We start from the raw sequence: 13,406 nt of genomic DNA on the forward strand, positions 1-13,406 counted from the left end.
CACCAACTCATTAAAACAACCCAAACACCTGCTGGTTTGACTTCAGACTGACTTGTGACTACTCCATGCCTCTGTCTTCAGGTTGCAACAAGCTCAGGCCACAATGCCTGAATCACTGCTGTCCTTGCCCAGCTGTGGCTTTGTGGTTTGTGGTCCCTTGCAGCTGGCAGGGTGCTGGCACCACCATGGCAGGGGAACATGCCCATGGCAGGGTGACTCTGTGCGCTGGGGTGGGGGTTAGTGTTGGGTTTCCCCTGCAAATGGCGCACAGGGCTCCTGAACTAGAAGTCACACATGCAATTCCCATCTCTCCCATTCCCAGGGGAGAAGCATAGCCTCAGCTGCAGCCAAACTACAGGCACAGACTCTCTAGGCTCCAGGAGAGTCATTCTCCTAGAGCTGGCAGCAGCCACAAAGATTTGCCCACTCCCAGCTTCAAGCTCACCTCCCACACACAACCCTACAACAGCCCAACCCCACACCCAGCAAACCTGCTCAGTGGGGGAAAAATGTCCCAAAAACTGCCAGGTAAGACTGGTAAAGCTGAAGTGATCAGCAGTCAATGCCTTTATTAAAACTACACCACTTTTAGATAAACATTTCAGTTTAAATTTCCAAGCGTATCACTGGGCTGCTAACAGGAATGGTGGTGGTGGGACCACCAAGAGCAGCAGTTCTCGTGCTGGACCCCCAGCAGGAGGAAGGCAGCCAGCCAGGCCCCATCTCAGGCTGCACTTTGCCCCAAGCCAGCTGCCAGCAGCAGCATTGACTGGAATGTGTGTGTTACTCTCCAGAGCCAGGTAAGTACTTCTCGTCTGTCAGTGCGATAAATTAAGGTGGACGCACTTGTATTGTAGTGGCACAGCTACTTCATGAGTATCAGGGTCAGAAACCCCAGGGACAACTGCGCTAATGGCAGAAGAATCTTGGTACAAAAACAAGCTACTGTCTCTTTTGCAACTAGTATGAGCCTGCAGCTATAACTCTGAGGCATGCTGAGCAGTTTATTACTACGCTGTACACCCCTGACCAGATCCTTGGGGCAGCACAATTCCCTTTGAGCACTGGTGACTAAACCTACAGCACCTGGGACTGTCTGTATGGACTGACAAGGGGCAGGACCCCAGCGAGGCAGTCTGTGACTGACTCCTCTTTCAGTGCAGAGCTCCTCAGTGGCATAAACCAGCCCCACTTCTAGCCCCAAGCAGGGCAAGGACATCCCCAGAACCTCTTCCTGTGGGAAAGGCTCATTTCCACTTCTGCCTCCTGAACAATGGCTGTAAGAGGGGCTAAGATGTGCTACTGGAAGTGCACAGAAGGCAGGGGGGAGAGATGGGGAATGATACCCCAGACTTATTCTTGCATCGAAAACTGTATCACGGCCTGCTTTTAACTAAAGTGGAACAGCACTGCCACCAGGAACAGGAAAACCTGACCCAAGGAGTTAAAAAGTAGTCAAGGAAAAAAAAAAAAAAAACCTTGCCCTCCTCACCTAAAAGCAGCACATGGCTGTCTGGGTTTGTACAGGGGTAATGGAAGACATCCATTCCAGCAGCCTGGGCACACACTGTCCATGGAAAAGGAGATCAAGCAAAAAAGTAATCTCAGTTTCTGGCTTAAACACCACATCTGCAGTTTATATACGTGCCATTCCAATCCTAATAGGAAGTACTTGTGAAGAAGGGGAAGAGGTCCACAGAGGATAGCAGGTATGAGAGCAAAAAATAAGATTCAGAAGGAAAAAGGTACAGGAAAGATAAAAGGGCACTAGCCTTTCCCATTAAATAGATGTTTCAAAAGGAAGAACAAAAAAAAAAATCTTTCATTTTATTTCCAAATGTGTGCAATTACCCCAACACTTGCAGCACATTGTGACTGAAGAGCTGAATAAAAATACCTCTCACTACCTGGATCCTCCATGTATTTGTAATTACAGCCACTGATCAAAAAGGAAAGGCAAAACATGTATTTTCTAGAAAGAGAACACCTCAAACTCAAGCAAGACACCTGCGGTAAGGAGACGTGGCAAAACCCACTTGCCTACAAATGTATCTCTACATGATCCAAAAACAGCAGCAGTGTTTAAAAGTGAAAGAAACATCCTTGGTCATGACACAGTGTCCTGGGAACATCTGTCCTCAGCAGTACCACGAGGGATGGGCGAGGCTTTGCTGCGCTTACATTTTTCACCGTTTGGTACTGGCTCCTGGGCTGTTACCACCCCTCCGTCCAAGTCCAAAAAGAAGCCAACAGCTTCTTCCTTCTGCCGTCACAGATGCTGATGCCAGGAGCTGGAGTTGCCAAGGGTACACATCAGGACTGGAATGGGAATCCCTGACCTCCTCTAGTGCCAGGGATGGAAGAATGGCAGACTGACCCACAGGGAGCGGGGAGGAAAAAGAGAGAGGAAGGAAATGAAAATCTCTGTGCTGACGAGCAGACAGTCTTCAGTGATGATGCTCATGTTCAGATTTTCCCAGGAATTCCCTAGAAAAGGAAATGACAAAGCAGTGATGCTTGGCTCTCCTATACTCTGGTGCACGCTACAGCCTGCAGGTCTTCCCATTCCCCTGGCAAGTACTATGGCTTGAGCAACTGCAGCTCCAGGGAACAGCACTGAGCTCTGCTCTCACACCCATCACAGGCTCCCACTGAAAGAGCCAAACTGAAGCAGCTGCTCTGCAAACAGCTCCACCAGAGCATCTGTCTCACAACAGAGATGAGCCAGATAGTGCTCCCAGATTTCTGTGGCTCCCCTTCCCAAAACCTGCTTTGCAAGCAGGTGGAGAGCTCTGACTCCTGTGCTAAGCCAGCCCTGCTGTAGCAGGCACAGGGTCTGCAGCAAGGCCTCCCTGGTGGTCAGTTGCCTAAGATAAGGAATGCCTAGTCAAGATGACTGGACCTTCCACCTTCAGACCCTTGTTATCTCTCTGTAAGATAAGGTACTTTCACCTCGATCCTTACTATTAGACTGTTTCCCAAAACTCCTGTATCCTATATAAACCCCTACTTCTGCCTAGTCTGGCAGAAAAGCTGTTACTAAGACCCTCTGCAGAAGCTGTCAATAAAGACAACAGCGTAGAACCTCATACAGCACTTCTCCTCTCTCTCCCTATGTCTGCTGCTGAAGCACTTAGCAAGCAAAGAGCTGAAAATCACTAATAAGCTGAGAGTCACTAAAGAGCTGATCTCACTTAAGAGCTGAGCTTGCTAAGATTGCCTGCAGCACTAGAGCTGCCTAAGGAGCCCAGACAGGTTGTGCTTAATTAAACTTTGCTGTCTGGGACACCCGCAGAAGACATTTTCAGGGAGCCCCAAAAACCCCAGAGCTGTATTACCCCCAAATTTCCCCCACTGTGGAGAGCAAAGGGAGCCCAGCCCAGCCCGGGGCGCGGTTACCGCAGTATCCGAGGTAGCTCTGGACTCCTGTAGATGTACTTGTGCCGGTAGCCCAGCTCTGTGTGGAAGGGCACAAACTGCACCTTGTAGTCCCGGAAGCTCCGCGACGTCGCTGCGATGTTGTAAAGCTGAACCCAAGGGGAGGCAGGTGAGGGACTCGTGTTACTGCAACCCAGCTCCCCCTGCCAAACCCACAGCCCCCTCAGGCACGGGTGAGGGGCACTGGCTTGAGCAGCTTTGGTAGCTTCAGCCTCATTTCACTACTGATTTGCCACCTCCAACACTACAGAATCTCCAAGTCCCTCTGGGCTATGTGTTTTACACGTTTCCATTACTGACTTCTTGCCTGGCTGAAATGTTGTTCTATCCACACCAGTTCCTCCCACCAGATCAGTTTGCAGAGCCACGTGCATACCTTTTTTCCCAGATGAAATGGTACCACTGGATCATCCTCAGCATGAAGGATGAGCAGGGAGCAAGAAATGTATTTCACACTGTAAAACAGAAAACAATGTCACAAAGGCTCAGAGCAATCCCATCATTCTCTAACACCAGCACATTTTAAAGAAAACTGTAATGACAAGCATGTCTTGTGGGTTATTAACTAAAATTTAAAACCTTATCTGGGCACCATTCATTTGATCTGTAGAAAATTTACCAGTGAAAGACATGCTTATAAAATTTTCTTGCTGCTCAGACCAGAGAAATGTGGCTCACTCCACTGTAAATCATCACCCCCCTCCCCTCAGGCCTGGTTTGGTTTCAATACTGGAAACTCACAAATGCTCAGGCTCTTCAATGAAAGACTCAGTGAAAGGCTTAGGCAAATACACAGCAAAGAAATCTTCCCAAACCTTCCTCCCATGTTCCAATACTACTTTTTAATGTGCAAGGTACACTTTGAAAGCATGAAATGGCCATGAAATGGCATGAACCAAGTCAGCATTCCCTGAGTAGTCTCTGTTCTCCCTGTTGCATCTGTCCTTACTATGAACAACTGAAAAAGACAGAGCTCCACTGTGCTGCTCTCAGGGCTGAGACAGTAATTGAAATCACTCCAGTAAGAGCAATGCAGCAATAAAAAAAAGCCAGAGTGCAGTCTCATGTCTATCCTCATTGATGCTTGCCATGGCTTACTGTAACCACAGAAACCCCAGCAAAGAGGGAACTCACTTCTCATCGTTTGCAAATTTAATTCCACTTGTTGTGATGGGGTCAAGGAAGAACCAGTCAAATCCAGGGAAGTATCTGTATATCTGAGAGGAAAAATGTGCATTAGTGGCAGGCACCAGCAGGCCATTGATACAAGGAGCACTAACAGGGCAGGCCACTGCCATCCCATAACCTCCCTTGGCTGCTGACCATGCTCTTTGCAGTAAGACTGCCCCTGTTTGCACCAGCATTATTTTTCCTGCCCTGTTTCAGGCCTATCTTACCAGCCTGCTCAGGAGCAGGCCCTGAGGGTGCCTGCACGGTCAAAGTCTCCAGTGTCATGCAGGACTGTTGGCAGTTCTTCCTGGAAGAGCTTTATTCCAGGACACCTCACCAGCTTGGCTGTATCCTAGGCCTGGACTGGGTGTCTGCCCAGTTCAGAGCCAGTCCATTCCCACGCTGGACACAAGGCTCTGGCACTGCTCATTGTGTTCCCAGCAGCTGTCTCAAGTGTAGCTCTTTACCCCAATGTTTGGAGATTCCACCACTGCCCCACAAGTCATGCAGTTAGCTCAGCTGCAGCACTTCTGAAGGTTCATTTCCATGCACACAATTCCATGTCACCAGTGTGTCACTGTCACTGTGTACTTGCCACAGAAAAGGGATGACTCCGCGCCTCCTCCCGAATGTTGGTGAATGGAGATTCCAGGATCAGGGCATCCGGGGGCGTTTCTGAAAAGCCAAAGGCAACGTGCTGAAACGCAGGGGTGCAGGCAGCCAGCAAGGTCAGGCTCTGCTTCCTGAGAGCAGCTGCCACCATGGAGCACCAAGGACAGCTCTGTCAGTGCCCCAAACTGCAGGAATGTGGGACAGCGGCCGGCTGCTGGGAGGCCACCCACGTGTCACACTCACCTCTCTCGCAGAGGCGCCGCACCAGGTTTGTTGCGACTCTGGAAAGAAGAAGGAGCATCGAGTTGGCACAGGCCCTCTGCAGAGCAGCAGCTCCAGAGGTGGCACAGGTGCAACTCAACGGCCACAAGGTCCATCCCAAATGCTGCTCCAGGTCTGGCAGCTGGCCCACAGTGACCTGTGTCCCCACGGCCTCACAAACCCGACTGCCCCAAGTGACATCGGGGCCTGTGTTCAAGTGAACAAGTCCAAGGAAGAAACACACCAGGCAGCCCCTCGGAGGGACTCCTTCCAGTGGCCCTCAGGCTCCCAGCACATCCACAGCAGTGTGACACAGCCTCCTACTCCAGACCACAAGGGCTGAGCAAGCAAGAGGGGAATGCAGGGTGTAGGCAGACGGTGCTGTGTTCCAGGCAGCTGGAGTGCAGCATCCCAGGGCTACACTGCAAGGAGCTTCCCTAACTGGGACAGAAAGCAGCAAGGTCTGCCCTGTGCATCACCCGAATGGGACAGGGCTATTTCCAAAGTTGCCAAGTCCTCCAAGCACAGTGCGTTTCACAAACCTTGAACTCCAGACTGGCTGTGGTCACTAGAGAACTCAGCTGGGGACCAGTCTCAGGACACTCTGACTGCAGTGCTGGGAAACATCATAAGCATGCTCTGACCCAGAAAGGGATTCTGAACAGGGCAAAAAATATAGAGGACGAGCCAAGAAAAAGTCTTTGTCTTCTCTCAAACTAAGCAGGGTGTCAGTGTCACAGCAATGAAGAGCCACTTCCCTGAAATGCCTCCCTGTCCCAGCATATGTTTCACAGCCTTTGTGGTCTTACAGTTTATCTGTACACAGCTCAACTCAAAGGTAATTCCTGTGTTTGCCCTCTGCTCCTCCACCAATTACAAGGGTAAGAGCATGTGGTGCTGAACATGACTTGTCTCCAGACAACCATGGAAAGGGAGGAAGCAGGAAATAAAAACATGAAGGCAAAGGCACTTGACACCTTGAACTTCCCTGTGCCAGGAATGATCATGCAAATGTCAGAGGTGGCCAGCAGCATAGTCATGAAAGCATCTGCCCAAGCACTGATTACACAGCATGTTCATCAGGAGAGGAGGAAAGCCTTTTGAAAGCACAAGGCACACACAAGCGTGGCTGGTCTGAGAGACTTTTAGAATACCAGAGAAGTCTGATGCTCTGCTCTGAAAGACAATCTGCAATCTATTATTCTAAGTGTCTTTCTAGTGTGAACCCTGTGGACAATGAAGGTTCAAGATCCATTGCTGCAGTCATTCACTGTAGCCCTTCTCACTCTGCACAGTGCAAAGGGGCAAGCCACCCTCCAGAAATTATGCCACAGATGCCAAGCCAAGCCAAGCCAGCCCAGGGATTACTGCAAAACAGCACCTTCATCCAAGGTCAGTGCTTAATGTTCTTTAGAAGCTGCTTCTTTAGAAGTGCCACTAAGATTAGATACTTACCCTGTGCCCAGGGAGTGTCCCCATATATAGACAGGGTTGTCTCCGCTCCGGGCTTTTATCCAGTCGAAGACGTGAAGGGCGTCGTAGGTCATTCCCCTCTCTGAAGGGCTGCCTATTGAGTCACCCCAGCCTGGAACACAAAGAGTCCTGCTGAGAATCGCCCAAACTGCTCAGCAGAACCAGCCAGCTCCTCCCGTGCAGCCCATCTGCAGCTGCAAAGGGGCCTGGGCCATGGGTGCTTGCTGTTCACTTCACTGTGCACCTCCACGATTTGGGGCTGAAAGCCCTGCTTGACTCACAGTCATTTAATCCAGGTGACTGCTGTCTGCCAAAGAGTTTTTCTGGATTTAGTCAACAACTAAATCAAAGATTGGATCTCAAACACTGCTACAACAGCATTCTTCCACGTACCCACCTGCAACAGCTCAGGTCCCAAACCTCCCCTGCTTCTGCATGCACGTAACCAATTAGTAAGTGGAGCCTCTGACAGCTCAGGATTGGGTGCTTAGGGCCAAAACCCAACGTGTCTCACAGAGCTGTTGTGACATCAGTTTGCCTGTGCTGTTCAATCAGTGCCCTCCAGCAATTTTCCACCCTCCTGACTGTTCTGGCTCCATCACCACTGCAGCACATCCACACGTTGTATGCTCTTAGCAGCCAGCACCCCACATCCCTTCTGATGCTCAATAAGCAGCCAGAGAAGCAGCTGCCAGCAGGACTGAAAAACAGGACAAGCTCCTACAAATAAACTTCTCCCAGGTGTCTTCTTGATAAAAATGCAATGGATTCATTTCTTTCCTGTATCTGCAGTGGCATTACACTGCAGCCATGGCTTAAATACTAAGAAGGTAAAAAAGGAGCAGCAGATGCCTGACTGCTGGTGCAGAGGTGCAAAGCAGTCATGGCTTCTGCCAAGTATTGTTAGCAAATCATTTACTCTGTCTTATCTCACTTATAAGCTTTTAGAAGGAAGTAAGTGCAAGTTCAGCTCCCTGTGTGACCTTAGGAAAGTCAACCAGATCTTATCCAACAGGACTACACCTGGGCAAGCCCACCAGCTTCCTTATGTGCACCTGGGGAGAGCCTTCAGAGGATGCTGGGACAGCCTGTGTGCCTGGCTCACTCCCTGCTCCTCAGCTCCCACATCAACAAGCCCTGTGCATGAGGACAGACAGGAGCCACAGCCCACCCAGCTGGACATCAGGAAGCACTGCTACACAGGAAGGCACTGGAAAGAAATTTCTGGAAATTCTCTAGATACCCATGAGGGGGGTAAAGAGAAGCAACACCCACAGCTAATTAGCTGGCAGCCAGGGTTTGTAGGAGAAGCCCACGTACCTCGATAGTCAAACGTCACCACGTGGTACCCGAGGGAGCTGAGGACCTGGAAGGCAGAGAAACACTCAGAGCCCATTACAGAGTCCTGCACACCAACCAGGCCAAGGTGCAGGGATTCATTTTATAAAATTATTGACATGTTAATTTACAGCTTTTCAATGTAGCAGGCACAGAGCTTTCCAAACACTAATCTCAGCCCACTGGTTTTACTCTGTTTGTTTCCTGGAACTCATATCAGACCACCTAAGATGTTGATTATCCCTTTAACAGCTTTGACCTTAAGATCTGCAAATATCCTACCATTTCCCCTACAAAGACTTTCTTGTTTTCCAGTGAAAGAGTACAACTGCTTCAATTACATTACCAAAATTGGCATAAATGTAAGAATAACATATAGGAGCCCATGGCAGAAAGCTTAAATGTATAGCTCAAAAATGTGCAGTTGTTCTATTATAAGTATTCATGTTATAGCCAATGGTAATCCTAACAAAATCTGTTAAAAGTCAGTAAAACCACTCAACGTCAGACTACCTTGCTTGGAAAAAGTGCCTTGGTAAAACCAATACAAGCATTCCAAGCTACCATTGCTTGATATGAACCTAACAGCTCTGTAGCAGACAAAAATCAACAAACAAGTTACAAAATTATTAAAATATTTCTCTTGTGGTTTATGTATGATACATTATTTTCAAAAAAGCAATATTAGTATTATGCTATACTCTAAAGAGGAAATATAAAACCAACACCCTTTCTGTGGTACTGGGACTGTTGTAGTCTACAAATGAAATTGCACCTGTCAACTGAGCGTTACTTATAGCACAATTTTAAGAGATTATGTGTATTGTGTATGTAGATTTATAAACAATTAAACATTTCACAACCACTTTGAGGCACACAGTATCAAGCAGAGCTCACACAGACAACTGACTGGTAAGGGAGGGAGAACTTAAATTATCCCACCAGACAAATTAGATGCTGCAGGACATCTGTTTCCAATGGAATCACTGTATGACATTTTATATGTTCACTCACATATTGAATTCCCTGACTGGACATGCAGAAGATGAAGTTTCTTCTTGAAAAGTTTGTTTTTTAGCTTTATAATGTGATTTTACTGCTAAGGTATAATATACAATCTCACTTTTTCCAGGCCTTTAAAAATTATTTAATCTGTTGAGAGTTCACCTGTCTTCTATACATGTTTTTTCTGTTGAAGGCCTATTAAAAGCACCAGCAAAAAGGACAGCATCCCAAACTGATTCACTCTGCTGGAATAAACACAAACCTGGAGTTTCTTAAAGGAAATGAAGTATCACCTGCCTTCTTGGGGTTGCTAAACACTATTTTCTAAGCCACCTGAATTTAAAAGATTTTGCAGCAGGAGATCTTGCATTGAATTGCAATAAAGTTTTATGAGTGCCAACATTGACACAAACAAAGAGAAGAACAGACTGAGACCTCTCCAAAATGAACCAACGAAACCAATTATGTCTCTTTTAGAAGTATGTGATAGGAGACCAAGAAATTGTGGGAATTTCAGCCAAAAGAGAGTTTAATAAACTAAATTACCCCAAAAATCATTAGACAAAACACTCAAAGCAGGTGTGTTGTCATATAACTCACACCATAGTGCTACACCTGGGGAATTCATTGGGTTTTCTACAAAACTTCTGCACTTGAGGTGGCACCACTTATACAAATGCACTGTGCCTTGAGTAAAGAGGAAATCCAGGCTGAATGCTCTTAAATGGTACCTTAAATTAGTACACTAATCAATCAAATTGGGGCTGTAATTAAATAAAACTTGATTTTTTCCCAGAAACTGTGTTGGTTAGCTCAGCTGGAGCTGGCAGTTGACAACAGCAAATAAAAGACCTTTCAAACATCTTTGAAGATGGGAGAAGTGTGCTTGCTCACAGCTTACAGAGCTTTTTCCATTACAGGCTCCCTACTGGAAGGACACTGAGAGCCCCAGGGGCTGTGCCTGTTGGCAGTGGGCTGTTTGAGCAGACTTCTGTGCACACCTGAGGTGTTCAAAGCAGCTGTTTGGACAACACAGGCAGCCACTCACCTTGTAAAGCTCCACCCGGTGATCCCCTCCTCTGGCAAGAGCCATCAATGCAGAAAAAAGGAGAGGAAAAAAAAAGAAAAACATAAAACAACCAAACAAAAAGAAACAAACACAACAAAAAAACCCACCAAACCAACCACATTTGAGCATTTAATTTTCCAGAAACTTATTTCCCAACTGCCTCAGGCAATCTAACAAAAACATGCCAAACATTAGAAACACCATAAATGCTTTGTCACAGGCTCCAAGGAGACAGCCAGGCTTTGCTGAGCTGTGCAGGACATTACTTTGAAGTCAACTTCTCCATGTAAATCCTGCCTCACAGCAGGTAAAAATGAACTTTTCAACCCACCCTGCTATCTGCCTTTTCCAAAGCCTGTAATACATCCAGAACAGCTTGTCCCTTTTTGCTCTGCCTACCCTGATCTGCTGCCACAAGTGCTGCCCCAGCCAGCAGCCCTGACTCTCAAAAGTTTGATGCTCCCAGCAGAAATCATGACATTAAGCCAAGCAGGTGGCCCTTAGATTTTCTCACCTGGCTCCAAGCACAGGCAAAGAAAGGACTTGTGCAAAAACAGTCGCAGAGAAAAGCAGAACTGAAAACTGTAAAGTCCAGGGGAAGAATTTATTTTGTCTATAAATACAACCTGAAACCTAGACAATGTAAAGGAATAGGAGTGTGCCATTACATACCTTAAAATATATGCACAACATGACATGGCTAATCCATACTCAAACTTCAGTCCAGTATTGCTATTTTAGTAAATGTACTCTTGCACTTATGAGAACTCTAGAACTTTCATATTATGAGTGGCTTGGTCAGCTTCTAATCCAAAATGCCAGATCTCCCTCTAAGAACACATGCATTTGCCAACCAGAAGCTGTCAGCTCCAACCATGCTAGAAAACACCTAATCCAGTCAAAAACACTCAGGGCAAAATGCAAGGGGATGCTTGTAAGTAATTTTGAATCATACAAGCCTGAGGATGATGATCCACTTGCTTGAAAAGTCACCTTTCACATGCACACGTTTGTGCTTTTTCATGCTTTCCTTGAAGTGCAACAGAGGAATCTTTTTCTAAGGGGATTGAGTTCACAACATTTTTGCCTCAGCTCCAGATCACTCAAGCCAAACCAGGAAGACAAGGCAGTGTTTTTTACTCATGGTTAATGCAGCCTGCAGCAGTAAACAGCCCTGGAACAAGTGACTGAATGTGCAGCACAGAAACAAACATACAGAGACACACATTAAATCTGAAATGGCAAAGCCAAGACACCTTCAGCTCCTCCAGAGCACAGAGTGAAATGGGAAATATGTAACTGATCCCTAGTTCAGTCCTTTATCTCAGCAGCACATGAGGGAGTTGAGAAGGAAATCTAATCAATACACAAAAAGCAGAGATACTGGCCCCAAACAGCCACCATTAAGCTGCAGAACAGCTTCCCTTAGTATCATCTGCTACACCAAATCAAGGCAAGAAATAAAAAAGTGAAGAAATATTTGAAAAACAATGCAACAATTTGATTAAACCTTGCAATGCATCAGCACAAGAAGGCAAGGGCAGTTTGCAAAAAACCCATCTGTTCATGCATTTCCTGGGTTGCAGCACACACCTTCCACAGTGTGCCCTTGCACCAAGAAAAGCCCACTGCTGAGACATGAATTGGGGTGAAAAATGTTCTTGTGATCTAGAGGCTAGCAAACCTTCACTACCAGCACAGCTAAAACTGTTTCTTTACTTCACAACATGGAACTTGCTTTCCTGCAGTGCTGCTGCTCTTGCAGATTATCTATGGGCAGACATCAGCTTCAAAAGAACATGCAATCAAGAAAAAAAATCCCAGGAACTGTCACTCAAAATTCAGCACGGGATTGATACTCTTTTGTAAATGCATATTTTTAAGAGAGGACAGTGTTCTAATAAACAAACAAAAGAACTGTAACATGTGGAGAGGTGGCAGGAAAAACATGATCCTGAGAAATATCTTCACACTGCATTAATGGTATTTAGCAACAAAATACAGAGAACTGATCTATGACTACAGCCAATAAACCATCAACTACAAAATTACAAGTGTTAGAAGTGCTCCTGGTCCAGACAAATGTCCTGGACAGATGCAATAATGAAACAAGATCAGCACATAACCTTCCTCTTTCCTTCTGATTTTCCTTCCTCAGAATGTGTTAATTACCAAAATAAACTCTCAAAAGGAAGTGGAAGGTTTATTTAATGCCTGTGAGTCACATACAGAGAAGCACTAATACCATCCCCTGTCTCAATTCAGAGACCACTGTACTGCAAATAAATACTTTCCATCACCTGGTTCAGGAAGGGTCACAGCAGAGGATACAAGGTAAACTATAATATCAGATATCTCTGAAAACTGCAAGAAATCTATTCCCACATTCAATGATGGAGAGGGATCATCCCATAAAATGTACGTGCCTTCTTTTAAAAGGAGAAGCACCAAACTAATTTTAGATTTTATTTTGGTTTTAATCATAGAATAGTTTGGGCTGGAAGAGACCTTCAAAGGCCATCTAGTCCAAATCCACTGCAACAAGCATCTTCAACTAGATCAGTTTGCTCAGACCCCATCCAGCCTGACCCTGAATGCTTCCAGGGGTGGTGCCTCTGCCACCTCTCTGGGCATCCTGTGCCAGTGTTTGACCATCACCCTCATTGTCAACAACTTCTTCCCTGTATCTAAATCAACTCTCTTTTAGTTTAAAACCATTTTCCCCTGTCCTATCACTACAGCCCCTAAGGAGTTTTTCTTGTCTTTCTGAAGGTGCTGAAGCTGTGACAAGCCAGGAAAACACATCCTGAAACAAAGCCACCAGTGTTTTGTGCCTCACCTTGTTCCTGCATTGCCGTGCAGGTAAAGGATTACAGGGTGGCTGGAGCCCAAAGCCTCTTCAAACCACAGCTGGTCCTTCCCTCGGGCATTCTTCCACAAGGCTGCAGGGACTGTGTGCCTGTGAACAGAAGGAAAATCAGGAAAATCTACACTCTCCTGCTGCTCCTCAACACTCAAGTGTCTGCCACTTGAACTCTGA

The 13,406-nt window shown here is 46.5% G+C and overlaps 1 protein-coding gene across 1 annotated transcript in view; it reads right to left on the minus strand.

Annotated features, from left to right (window-relative positions):
* Positions 1 to 1,803: 1,803 nt before the first annotated feature.
* Positions 1,804 to 13,406, minus strand: part of ABHD12 (abhydrolase domain containing 12, lysophospholipase) — a 34,995-nt gene continuing 23,392 nt past the window's right edge. The window contains exons 4-13 of the mRNA XM_064415278.1: positions 13,206 to 13,325; positions 10,346 to 10,376; positions 8,275 to 8,320; positions 6,937 to 7,066; positions 5,464 to 5,501; positions 5,204 to 5,283; positions 4,573 to 4,655; positions 3,815 to 3,893; positions 3,400 to 3,527; positions 1,804 to 2,487 (exon numbers count right to left, since the gene is read on the minus strand). Coding sequence (XP_064271348.1) covers positions 2,448 to 2,487; positions 3,400 to 3,527; positions 3,815 to 3,893; positions 4,573 to 4,655; positions 5,204 to 5,283; positions 5,464 to 5,501; positions 6,937 to 7,066; positions 8,275 to 8,320; positions 10,346 to 10,376; positions 13,206 to 13,325 — 775 coding nt within the window. The 3' untranslated portion in view covers positions 1,804 to 2,447. The remainder of the gene's footprint in view (positions 2,488 to 3,399; positions 3,528 to 3,814; positions 3,894 to 4,572; positions 4,656 to 5,203; positions 5,284 to 5,463; positions 5,502 to 6,936; positions 7,067 to 8,274; positions 8,321 to 10,345; positions 10,377 to 13,205; positions 13,326 to 13,406) is intronic.

This window comes from Passer domesticus, chromosome 3, assembly GCF_036417665.1.
Source record: "Passer domesticus isolate bPasDom1 chromosome 3, bPasDom1.hap1, whole genome shotgun sequence".
Lineage (NCBI taxonomy): Eukaryota > Metazoa > Chordata > Aves > Passeriformes > Passeridae > Passer > Passer domesticus.